The sequence below is a fragment of the Cynara cardunculus genome (genome assembly GCF_001531365.2).
Source record: "Cynara cardunculus var. scolymus isolate 2C chromosome LG 16, CcrdV1, whole genome shotgun sequence".
NCBI classification, from domain to species: Eukaryota; Viridiplantae; Streptophyta; class Magnoliopsida; order Asterales; family Asteraceae; genus Cynara; species Cynara cardunculus.
In genome coordinates, this window is record NC_037543.1 from 4,986,302 (window position 1) to 4,999,994 (window position 13,693).

At 33.1% G+C, this 13,693-nt stretch overlaps 1 protein-coding gene across 1 annotated transcript; it reads right to left on the reverse strand.

Annotated features, from left to right (window-relative positions):
- Window positions 1-242: 242 nt before the first annotated feature.
- LOC112529288 (probable phospholipid hydroperoxide glutathione peroxidase) lies at window positions 243-3,562 on the reverse strand. Its single transcript, XM_025140501.1, has 6 exons — window positions 3,130-3,562; window positions 2,517-2,593; window positions 2,059-2,120; window positions 1,187-1,305; window positions 876-1,043; window positions 243-514 (listed from the first exon to the last, which is right to left on the reverse strand). Exons 1-6 carry the CDS (start codon window positions 3,403-3,405, stop codon window positions 485-487), a joined length of 732 nt encoding a protein of 243 aa, XP_024996269.1. The 5' UTR covers window positions 3,406-3,562; the 3' UTR covers window positions 243-484.
- Window positions 3,563-13,693: the final 10,131 nt, after the last annotated feature.

Below are 13,693 nucleotides of genomic sequence, written 5' to 3' on the forward strand. Positions count from 1 at the left end.
GGGGGGTTAGGGGCCGTGACAGTAAAAATAACAACATGGTCGTGATGGGGGCAAGGAGCGAATGGTGTTACTTAAATTGAATGCAAAGAGATGATATTCAATTTCTTCACTTATGCCAAGGAATGATGAATTCATCAATTTATGAAATTCAAAGGAATTCAAAAGATTCCATCCATTTCAACATGTGAACCAAACGAAAGAATTGAATTCATCTTTATTTTGGATCGAAAGGAGTATTTTTATGACAATTAATCGTCTTATTAGCTTTTTTATACGACACTTTAAAAATATGTCATTCAAACAATGAGTACCATAACTATATATTATTTAGATAGTTACACGAATCCACGGTTCCCGGCTATACATGCTATTTGCTTTTGGTCACAAGAACTAAAGGGACGAACCGTGTGATGATGAATGTAAGCGAAACGGTACAAAATCATAAATACCATGTAGTCTCTCGGATTTTAGGTATGTAATCGTTCTATACTGCAACAAGCTTCCGTATGTCCTTCTGCAACATAACAGAATAGTGAACTACGTATTTTATACCAAATAAATCATGTTCTCGCGAAGATGCAATAAAGAAGCATTGCACTTTCTATAATGAATGAAACTGGAGTTTTTTGATAACTGTGGGTGTCCGGGTCAGCTTAAGCAGATCTCGACTATCCCCATGGGGCCCTGAAGCTAGCAGCCTGGAAAACCTCTAGTGGCCCTGAAAGGACTCGAACCAGTGACCAAGGGGGAACAAACCCAAAGTCTTCCCAGTTGAGCTACCCCAGAGATTACCCTAAAGTTGGCAATCTTTTTGCATTTCGAAAAGAACGATGGTTCAAAAGGTTTTGTTACTCATTGTAGAAAGTGTAGCGTACCTCGATCTCGTTAGGGGAAGTAGTAGGAAGGTATCTTTCGACGACCTTTCCGCTTTTATCTACTAGAAACTTCTCAAAATTCCACTTCACCAAATCACCCAATAATCCTCCGCTAGTCGACTTGAGATACTGATAAACCGGGGCTGTGAATGGGCCATTCACATCAACCTGGGGCAGATACAATATTAGTACTCTAGATCAATCGGTTTATTACAAGATTGAGTAATAAAATGGTCTACTCTTTTCAGGTAGAGGTCAGGTCTGCGCACATTATACCATACAAGGAATAAGTAGAAGAAACCTCAACAAACCTTGTCAAAAATTGGAAATTCAGCTTTGAACCTTGAACAAGCAAATTCTTTAATCTGAGCATTTGAACCAGGTTCTTGGAACCCAAACTGATTGCAGGGGAATGCAAGGATTTCGAGCCCTGTGTGAAGATTTACAAGTTAAAGACGTAAGCTACGTTCTCTGTCTACACCGGTCCTTGGTCTGAAACCTATGACCGATCCAGGCCTGACCGTCCAGGTCCGGTTGGTCTGGATCGGGTTGTCAGTCCTGTGCATCACTAAGACTATAGTTGTCAGCTGATAAACTAGTCACCTTGGGTAAAAACTAGCTCTTAAAGTAGATGACAATGAAAAACGACCTAGAAGGACATTATATAGAATTACCTAATTCTAACATAACGGGCATAATTGGAAAAAGGTGAAAAAAAATGTGGAGCTTTTTGAAAAGCTATCTGAAGGCTATAGTTGTTGGCTAATAAGCTAGTTGTTAGCAGATAAACTAATTATGTTTGGTAAAAGCAAGCTGATAAGCTAGATGACAATATAAAATTACCTAAAAAGATATATTGAAAAATGACTCAATTCTAAAATAAGGGGGCATAAATGGAAAAACAAAACGAAAACAGCCCCTGTGGCTTATTGAAAAGCTATTTAAAGTAGCTTTTCAAAAATCTAGCTTATAAAGCTACTTCATGCCTAGCAAACAAAGCTTTTTCAATAAGCTAGCTTATGGTTGCTCAAAACATGGCCTAATTATACCTTTGTAAAGCCAAGTGGTAAAACCTTGTGAATGAAATTCTCCAAAGCAAGTTAGCATTTGCTTTTGGTTGGACTTTTATTCAACTAATTATACGAAAACTAATACAATAGCCTCGGATTTAGTAGCCACGAACCTTGGTCTTTGTACTTGTTATAGATTTGAGAGAGCTCCGAATAGTTCGATGTCGTCAAACCACTGAACCCAAAGTTAATTCCAAAAGTTAGAAAGGTATAACTTAGGTGTTATTTTGTTTACCTCTTAATAGTTCCATTAAAAGGCAACATCTGAATCGTTAAGAGGTAAATCTTGTTTGGCAAAAAAAAAAGTCTGCCTCTTAATGATTCTAAAACCCTCTTAATGATTCTAAAACCCTCTTAATGATTTTGTATCCTGGATACCCTTAACCATTAAGAGCCCTAATTTCATTGTACACAATTACCAAACAATTATATTTCATTTTGCACTATATCATGAGAGCCTCTTAATCATTCTAACCACTTAATCATTCTGCACCAAATCATTCAGCAATTGCCAAACAGCCCTTTAACCTACTTGAAGTGAACTTGATAGAATCATAAGAGTAGGAATTACCATTGCGATGCAACATTGACGATTAGTAGAACCTTTCCCTTGTATTGGGAGAGAGGAACATCCTTTCGGTCAATATCCTGCAACAAATAACAATCATGTCAATGCAAAATGAACTGTGATTAAACAAATTTTCGATTAGTTTTTTTCCTTAAAACTAGCGAATATTTACATGATTCAATATGGCATCTTACCGTCTTTCATAATTTAGACATAGATTTGAATAGTTTGCGCGAAAAGGATTTGTGACCAACAACCTCCACTTTAGCGCCGTATCATGTGAGAGGCAAATCAGGTACACAACGACCCACTAGGTGGCTGGCTTAAGAGTCTAGTGTCCCAATAGAAGCTATCAAACTAGATGATTTTAGAGCCTTCAATATTGTAAAACAAGAACTGTCCTCTATTTCAGTCATTGGATAAGAACTATAGAGACCTAGAGGACATAGCATTTTCTAGCAATTATACATACATCAGAATTTGGAACAGATATACTATGGGAACCAAATCAAGAAATCTTGGGGAACTAAATCAAGAAATCCCCATCAACATGTGCAATTCACCCACAAAGGAAAACATATTTCAATGAACATAAAGGGTGCAAGTGATTGTGTACCTTTACAGTAAAATCATAAATACTCTTTCCTGTAGCAGCTGTAGCAAAAACCCCAAATTGAGATCGAGAGATGGACGAAAACCCAGAAACAATTCCAGCTTTTAGAGCAAACCCATGTTGAAAAAACATCGAATTTGATGACCCTAAAAGGGATTTGACAGAAGTAGTTGCAGAACAAGAAGAAAGCGAGAGACAAGAAGGTTGGTGGTTTCGGTTGGATTTAGAAAAATCAGAAAGTGGAGAAGTGAGATTCGAAGAGCAAGGGATGGATGCCATTGTTGATTATATGGTTCAAGAAAATCAAAAGTGGAGAAAAGGATTGATTTTGAGTGAAAAAAAAAAGAAGATGGTTTTGGGGTTTAGAAGAAGGGAATTTGGAAGAAATGCTTTAAAATGGTTTGCACAAATCTGTATGAACAGGAACAAGACCTCCATCCTTAACGAAAGGCAGTGAAGAGTACACACAGTTGTCAGCCTTCCTGATGGTGTTGGTGCCAACTCTGCGGCCCATAAAAAATCTGTTTGGCCCACAATAAATATGTCACAACAAAATTAAACTTTTATTAATGTTTAAAATTGGATATCAAAGTTTAACCAAAAGCGTTTACCATGGTGATAGTCGTTGCCCTCACTTATCGGGTAAGATTCTTGGTCTTTATCGTATTTAAAGTAATATAACTTGGTAAGCTACTTACCCAGGTAAGCGTTTGGTAAACGATCACGTAGAATTGTTGAAGAGATCAAGTTAGCTGAGGATTTAGCCGTATTGTGCGAATTTTACATATATATGAAATGGTCACAAGATAGCATTAGTGTATTGTGTGTGTGCTTTCCAAAAAATCATATTTTTATGTTTGGAAACAGTATTACAGACGTGTTTCCACGCGACTTAACCCATTTGGGAACTTGCACCAGCCTCCTCTGGAATACGAATTTTTTGACAGTTTGTTTATGGTTTTCTGATTTGGATAAACTTAAATGTTAGTTTTATCTTATCACTTATCTTATGATTAGTTGCAAGCACAAACCTATATATACATACATATATATGGGGGCACGTTCAAATGAAAACCGTACATTTCTAAAAAACCGTGTAAACCAATTTCGACCAATAAGAAAATTTCATTTTTGTCTAATTAAATTTAATCAATAATAGTATTTCGGTCATTTACAATATTTTTTAATTAAATATGGAAGTTATTAATAAATCTTAATTAAGAAAACGTAATAAAAGAAATTGTATAAATGATAACATTTAAATATTTAATCATATTATAATATTAAAAATTTGAATTTGATATATTGTTATGAGATTGAATTTGCAAACGGGTCTTGAAGATTGAATTGCATTATGGAATGAAATTGTAAATTATGGTTCAAATTAAAAAAAAATAATGTTAATGATACAGGTTTCATGAAGGTGAAATTGGTTCATGTTGTAATTGATTCATGAGTAATATGAAATTGTTTCATGGTGAACCACGTTTCAGTGATAGTGTAGTTGATCCGTTTAGTAGAAAAAATGGAACATGAAACGGGTGCATAATTTATTTGGTTCGTCATGAAATAATTGCATGATGAAACGGGTACATGATGAATCTGCTTCGGGATCTTGAAGATTGTAATCTGCTCCGGAATCTTGAAAATTATAAGGAGTAAAGGAAAGAATGCATCAAATCATGAGTGAAATAAAAAAATTAATTTACATGAAACAGGTTTCATGAAGGTGAAACTGGTTTATGGCGCAATTGAACAATGAGTAGTGAACTGCTTTCATGGTGAAACTCGTTTCAATGATGGTGTAGGTGATCCATTCAGTAGATGAAATGAAAAATGAAACGGGTGCATAATGTAGACGGTTCGTCATGAAATAATTGCAAGATGAAAAATAAATTAGTTTAATTAATAATAATAAATGTTAGCGTAAAAATAATAAATTACTTTATAAAAAATAGATTAGTTTCATTAATAATATGATATACATGATATGGTTTCCTTAAATAAATGAATATTTAGTTTTATTCTTTTGTCCTTATTGGTATTATAAAATGTATTTTCAATTTTTTTTATTTTTAATTTCCTTAAATAACCTTGATTAATCTTAACAATTGATCAAGAAAATAGATGGGTGAGATTGGTTTACACAATTTACACAAATGAATGTAGTTTTTATTTGATCGTTCCTTCATATATATATATATATATAGAAACGGATGTGAGAGACAAAAAAATAAAGAAAAAAATGTATTGCGATGAGACCAAGACTTTTTTTATTTTGAGAGAAGTGGTGGTGGAGGATGCCATTTATTGCACAATGGGGATGTTTCTTTTTCTTGATGTCAACAAAGTACTCTAAACTTAAAAGCAAATTTGTTTTACTACAATAAAATCGGGTTTATAGAACACTTTCAAATTATAAGTGTCATAATATACCTTTTTATAGGACTTAGTTTATAGGACCAAAAAAAATAAAGTGTCCTATCTAAATGTGTCGTTATAAGTTTATATGACGTTTTTTGACGTCGTAATAAGTTTTTTAGGACACTTTTAATATAGAGTGTGTCATTATCAACTTTATAGGACACTATTTGAAAAATTGTCCTATAAAAACAAATATCCTATAAAAAATTGAGTTTATAGGACACTTTCTCAAAAGTGTCCTATAAAGTTGCTAATGCGACACTTTGTATTAAAAATGTCCTAAAAACTTATTAAGACGCCCAAAAGCATCATATAAACTTATTACAACACATTTAGATAAGACGTTTTGTATTTTGGTCCTATAAATTAAGTCCTATAAAACAGTCTATTGGGACGTTTAGAGATTGGGGGTGTCCTATAAATCCAATTTTGTTGTAGTGTTTATATATATATATATATATATATATATATATATATATATATATATGGAAGGGTTCAAACGAGAACCCCTGTGATTTACGAGAATGCGAAAATAACTCAATAACCTCATATTATAGTAAAAAAATAAAATTAAAATATTTTTAAAATTAAAATTGAAATTTAAAAAGGTTCAAAAAATATTAAAATCAAAAGGGTAATAATGGAAATGATATCATAAAATCTTTTAACACGATTACACGATCATGATTATCATTATCTAATAAACGGTTAATCATGTGATTATCATGTGATATGGGTGTGATTATCATGTGATATGGGTGTGATAATCATGTGATTATCACACAATTATCACATTATCGCTTATATCAACACGATTTGGTGTGATTTGGGTGTGATAATCATGTGATTATCACACAATTATCACATTATCGCTTATGTCAACATGATTTGGTGTGATTTGGGTGTGATATGGGTGTGAATAATCATGTGATTATCACACAATTATCACAAGGATTCCGCTCGGCTAGGGTTAACTTAGAAAATCGACTACCGATTTGGTGTGATATGAATGTGATAATCATGTGATATCACTATTATAACAGCGCACTCGATTTGATCATGGTTTCGATCGGTTAGGGTTAGACAATTACACATTTATCACAACGATTACTCATGGTTTTGATAGGTTAGGATTAGACGATCACACATTTATCATAACGATTACGGACGAAATCCACTAAACGATTTGGTGTAATATGAGTGTGATAATCATGTGATATCACTATTATAACATCACTTGTGCACTCAATTTGATCATGGTTTCGATCGGTTAGGGTTAGACAATCACACATTTATCACAACGATTACTCATGGTTTCGATAGGTTATGGTTACACTTGATTGATCATGGTTTTGACAGGTTATGGTTACACAATCACACAATTATCACAAGGGGATAGAAGAGAGTGGAAGCGAACGTGCAAAAAAAAGGGATAATTATGACTAATAAAATAAAATAAAAATTACTTAATTACATTACTGTCTTTATTAAATTATTTATATTTAATAAAAGTTAATTTATTAATTAAAAAAGTTTGAGGTTATTAGATTGTTCTCGCGTTCTTGTAAATTACAGGGGTTCTCGTTTGAACCTCCACCTATATATATATATATATATAGAGAGAGAGAGAGAGAGAGAGAGAGAGAGAGAGAGAGGGGTTGGTTATTATACAACCCTTGACATTTGTGCAACTAATACAACTCAATCTCAACCATCCATTTCATTTGATTAATATGCGATTTTATAGAAGTTTTGATTGTTTCCTAATATAAAGTATTGATCATAATTAATTAACCATATTCATCTTTCATAAATATCAAATCATAATAAATGAACTCTCATCATTTTCATAAATATCTCAATTCATTGGGTTGCATTGGTTGTACAAATACGACGACTTGTATTTGAAACAAACTATATATATATACTACCTTATATATAATGCATTTGATACAACTTTTTAAATTTTTAATGATATTACAATTTTTTATATTATTAAAAATAATACATTTTAGTAAGATATTATTATCTATTTCCTAAACATCTAACCTCATTTAAATCTTATTATTTTTAATATTAAAAAACTATTTTTAAAAAATATCTCAAATTTCACCATTTTTTTTATTTTATCTATAGTACCTTATAAACTAGATTTATCAATAGTTTTAAAAACAATTTTTAATATACAAAGTATTATACATTTATGCACAAATTCTTAAAAGTTTTAAAAACAACTCATAATGCATTAAGTACTACTACTTTGTGCATTCAGTCTTAAAATCTCTCAATCTACAATTAAAATAATATATAGTACAAGTTACCAATGCATATTATTACTTTTTCTTTTCATGTTCTCAAGATACTTTTGACACATTTCATTCATGTATTTACCCTCTCATACCTCTATGTCTTCTCCTCATCCCTCAAGATAAAATTCAAACTGATATTCACCATGAGTTATTATTAAAAGTTCTCTCATTTATCTTCCGTTCAGTTGCTCTAGAACTCTCGCTCTCGATCTCTTAATCATTTGTTTTTTGTGTAAATCGAATATATTTTTGGAGTCGTTTAAATATATTGGATTTTAAAGTGTCATATAATTTTTTCATCGATACACTGTAATTGTAACTTATATCATCATTAAATATTTTCTAATAAAACTAGTGAAATTTCAAAATTGTTAAAATTCACGGCTCCTGCCACATTACACGGATACAAAACTAATCTATTTTAAAGCAAAATTTCAAAAATATAAAAAAAAAACCCAAAATCATCCTGAAACTTCTGGAGATCCTAACATATTATCTCAAAATGATTTGATATCTTTTTATTAAAAATAATGTGTGGGGAAGAACATGCCACGTCATCAAGCACTCAAATTAATCATCCTTTCTCCCCCTATAAATATCAGAATTACCACGCGGAAAACTCTCTCGCCTCCCGTGGGTTTCCTTTCATTCCCGTCGCGTAGCCTTCACGCCGCCGTCGCTGCTGCTCATCGGCACCGGTAACTATTTAGGGTTAGGGATTTTGTTCCTAATCAATCACCACTGTATGTTCAAAGGATCTACGAACCCCCTCCTTTATATATTTAGGTTAAATTCCAACTACATATTTATCGATCATTTACTGTATCTTTCGTCTTTTGTTTTTTTGATTCTTATCGCGTAAGAGATGCATATCGATTAGATTAGAGATGATGGTTACCGTCGTTTACATGATGAGTGATGATGATATTTACCAAAAATGTGATTACGGACCGTGAATATTGAACAGTAAAGACATCTCGAATGGACCGATGAAACCACTGATTTGCCGGTCGGAGTCTCCAAAGAGCCGCCGAAATAAACCCTAAATTTGTTTTCATCAACAGCCACTTAATCGATGATATTTGTTTAATGATATTAAAATATATATCGTTCAATCTCTTGTATTATTATAATATGAAATTTGTTTTGAATATTTTGGAAGGCGTAGGTGGTATGGAAATAAGTTTTGGTGTTAATCGTGGGGTTGTCTTCTCACTCTCTAAAACTCAAATTACTTACGGGATGAATATAGTAAGTATCAAAAATCTTATCTGGTAAGAACGATGTAAGGATTCAGAGTCTTACTTGGTAGGTGAAAGGCAATGACTCTTACTACGGTTAGCTCTTACAGGGTAATTGTCGCATAGAAAGACGTTTTTGTTGATTAAAATCTTACCCAGTAAGTAAATAATAGTATTGAATTTTATTGGTAATTGCATACCGGGTAAGTGTTTGGTAAAAGGTTCCTGAGTCTAAAATTATAGATTAATAATGGTCGTTGGATTTGATTGAACAAATATCCACAATTTTTTCTTGTATCGTATATCTTTAAGGTGTTCTTATTTGAACTTCTCCATATATAATCATGTGCATTACAATATACAAATCTCACATTTAACATTATTAGGAACGACCCTAATTAAGCCATCATTTGTAGGCTTAAAAACGTACTCGATTAACTTGAATTTCAGAGAGAGAAGAAACAACGTTAACAACCCCTTATTCTCAACTTTTTTGTCTTGGTAATTGTAATCGAATCGTTTTTTCGGGGGTCATGGTTTAAAAAGGGTGTTGGCGCAAGTTCAAAGAAAAATTAGAGGGCTTCAGAAATCGTCCAGTCAATCTCTCCTTTCCTCTGGATTGTTTTCCCTATGAGTGGCTCGACCTCTTCTTCTTTTTCATCGTCATGTTTCGTGTAAAATCCATATATATTGTTCCACTGAATAAAACTTGCTGATGTAGCAAGGAATTTTGTGCATTGGAGCATCTTGATTTCTACATAAATATGACTCTGAAGAGGAAGAAGAGGTCAAGCCACTAGCCCATTTTTGGTTGTTGGGGCGACTGTGTTCTCAACGACTGATATGCATGGCAATGGTAGTCTATACTATCTTGAGTCTCTGGTATCACAATTCGTTCATTGATCCTAATTGATGATCCATTTTTAAACTTATTTGTAAAATATGTATTTGTAATTTATAGGATTTTTCTAAACACATCCTGTTCTTCGTGTAACAAAGAAGAAAAATCAAGAAAAAAAATAAGAGAATCTTGGATCATGGGTATTCCATGTTAGAAACCTCTTGAATCTGTAGATGGTTTTAGTAACAGAAGTCTTTAGATGGAAAGGGAAACATTTGACAAATGGGATTCAAAATCTTGAAATGCAGGTTAGGATAACGTCATCAGCATTGATTTTTGGGGTACCAGAAGACTATAGTTGGCGTATATTGCTTTTCTAAGTATAAACAAATAGAGTGGGGCCCCTTGATGTGTTTGTTTCTGTGTTTCTGTTTCCATACCATCATTGTGGTCCTTACTTCCACCGCTACCTTCTATTACGGATTTACATCTGGGGCCTCATTTGAAGTTTCAAAGCCTAAAAGTAATATTGTTATCACAAGAGAAATGAGATTGTTGAATGTTGATCTCCTTCTCTGCTTGATTCTTAAAGCAATTTATCGTAGACAACCATCTTTACACGGAAGTTATAAGAGAAAATGGGATTGTTGAATGTTGATCTCTTACGAATGTGGAAACAGATATCAATTGAAGAGGTTAAATATCTCTGATGGATTCTTCCGATCTGCACTTTGTTGAGTGAACTTGGTTTGATAGCTTACATGAGTTGATCTTAGTTGATATTAGAGAGGATCAGTAAAATGAATGGTTAGGCTCTTATTGATCTTGCTTGTATGGAATCCTCTTCATGATCGTTTTTGTTATTGCGTTTTATCATTTTTCTAAAATTTAGAAATCATCGTTCTTTTAGACACCGGTTTTTTTGTTGCTAAAAACCAGTTTATTTTCCAACTCTGTTTTTTAAGGTATGGCAGAAGATAAACTCGGTTGGAGAGCCCTACAATTATGGAATACATGAAACTAGAAATTGAACGTCTTCGATTAAAATCTATTTGAATGGAAGTAAGTTTATTCGCCTGATTTCGTGTTTGATTTGACGTTTTTGCCTAAATCCATGGTGATGGTAGCTCCTAATGATCAATTGTTTCTTCTTTGCTTCTTTATGTGATCGTTGAACTTAAAGAAGGACATGATGGGTATGCGAAAATCATTAGTTTTGTTGTCTGTTCTTCATCCATTCTCATGTTTGTGTCTTTTGTTCTTTGTGTATTGTTAAGTTTTAACTTGAGAGGAACATATTGGTTATGTATCAATGTTTGAGTTCTAATGTAGTTTTTCTCTTACATAAAAACCGAGTGGCATTATATCTCTTCTTGAAGAAGCTTGATAAATTTAACATGGGATACTAGGTAGTTATTCTACAACTTCTTTAGTTCCACGTAAGATCGTAAGAAGTATATTCCACAACAATGATACAAATCAGAAACGTTCACTTTTGGTGGTGTCTGCTGTCATCTTTTGGCTGCTGGTTTGCTTGTGTTTGGTTATAAGTTATTTTTTGGATGATTTCTTTCAATTGCTCATTTCTATTAAAATCAGATTTATATGGCAGAGGATTCCTCATCTGTATTTTTGGCTTGTGGTTTGGACCTGGGATTCCTACTGGCTGCTGATCAAAATTAGGTTGCCAAATGTTCAATCTTTGGTCCAGCTTCAAATGGTAAGGTTCTGTCGATTGTTGAATTGCATAAGGTACTGGTACTTCTGGTTTATGTGGTGTAGATCTGAAAGTTGGATTTGCTTGGTTCTATTGATGTAATCTCCATTTGGTGGCTTATTTCTTGGGGTTTCTTGTTTGCAAACATTAGTTAGTTATTCAACAACTTCACTATTGTTATATTATGTTTTTTCTCTCTAAAAATAATTGGTTTATGTACTTAGACCACAAGAAATTCAATCAAATTGATGAAAACCTCGTAAGTCCAATATGACATCTTAAAAGGCCTATATGCAGAGATATTTAGGGTTGTTTACCAAACATTTATCTGGTAAGTGTTTATTGGATCACATACTTACCAGATGAACTTGGCAAGGTCCGAAAATCTTACCTGAAAGAAGAGCTTTATCAATCTTGCATATCAGTTTACATCAAAATTTTACACCCTTGTATGTTATATGTTCCTAGATTGAAAGGATTCTATGCAGATTATATGTTCCAATTTTCTTTTTTTGACATTTATAGTTGTTTATAAATGATTATTGATGGTAACATCGATTGCATTATATCCTTCTTATGAATGTATGATCGTCTTTTTTAATGTATATTATTGTTATTAATTTACCAATTATTATTTGTTGCTATAGTTAATCCTCTTGAAAAATGGTGGACCTATGATCTTATGGTCACTAGGTTGCAATTCAAGTAGGGTCATTGAATACTTTGAGGTATATAGTTTAGAACAAATGCACATTTTAGATATACATCAAAATTTGGCTGATTATGAAGGCCTTTGTGATCTCAAACAGGTATTGTTTTCCAAGATTTCTTTCAAGCATTAAGCATCACTCATTTCTGACCATATGATACGTGTCAAATTGGTGCACCAAGATGGTCTTGTTCATATCACCTTTAAAGGTCATAAAGATACAAAAGATTGAAGTTTTTAAAGCCAGAGGGTTTGGTGCATTGATTCGGTTTTAATTGAATTGGGGATGGAAAAAAGATTGAATTCTTGAACATGGGGTGGGTTTCAGGTGGACATCACAGGGCAGGTTTTGAGAGGGAATTCCGTAAGGAAAGTTTTGGTTAGAGAAGCAAATTTTTATTCTGCAACAGCTGTCATTGTTGGGGTTTGCAAGATCAAGGCTTTTGGGTATGTGGATCTTTGACCACCTTTTCCAACCTTTTAAACAAAACACTAATTTTGTTTCAAAGAAAAAATCTAGATTTGAGTTTAATTTTTAATTCTGTTTCCAGAGATTTTCGGACAAGTTAGKTTTCTTTCTTTACTTTTTTCATACAAGCTCTTGTTTGTTTATAAATCAACTTGTATGCATCAAAATTTGGCTGATTATGAAGGCCTTTGTGATCTCAAACAGGTATTGTTTTCCAAGATTTCTTTCAAGCATTAAACATCACTCATTTTTTACCATATGATACTTGTCAAATTGGTGCACCAAGATGGTCTTGTTCATATCACCTTCAAAGGTCATAAAGATACAAAAGATTGAAGTTTTTAAAGCCAGAGGGTTTGGTGCATTGATTCGGTTTTAATTGAATTGGGATGGAAAAAAGATTGAATTCTTGAACATGGGGTGGGTTTCAGGTGGACATCACAGGGCAGGTTTTGAGAGGGAATTCAGTAAGGAAAGTTTTGGTTAGAGAAGCAAAGTTTTATTCTGTAATAGCTGTCATTGTTGGGGTTAGCAAGATTAAGCTATAAGAATCTTGAATTGCTAACCCCAACAATGACAGTTGCTGCAGAATAAAACTTTGCTTCTCTAACCAAAACTTTCCTTACTGAATTCCCTCTCAAAACCTGCCCTGTGATGTCCACCTGAAACCCACCCCATGTTCAAGAATTCAATCTTTTTTCCACCCCAATTCAATTAAAACAGAATCAATGCACCAAACCCTCTGGCTTTAAAAACTTCTATCTTTTGTATCTTTATGACCTTTGAAGGTGATATGAACAAGACCATCTTGGTGCACCAATTTGACACGTATCATATGGTCAGAAATGAGTGATGTT

Excerpts from the sequence above, each read along its gene's own strand:
- LOC112529288 (XM_025140501.1), bottom strand. The coding sequence starts at position 3,405 with ATGGCATCCATCCCTTGCTCTTCGAATCTCACTTCTCCACTTTCTGAT. Across the intron at positions 2,594-3,129 it reads TTTATGATTTTACTGTAAAG|GATATTGACCGAAAGGATGT; the intron begins GTACACAATCAC and ends TATTTGTTGCAG. Across the intron at positions 515-875 it reads CTTCCCCTAACGAGATCGAG|AAGGACATACGGAAGCTTGT; the intron begins GTACGCTACACT and ends GTTATGTTGCAG.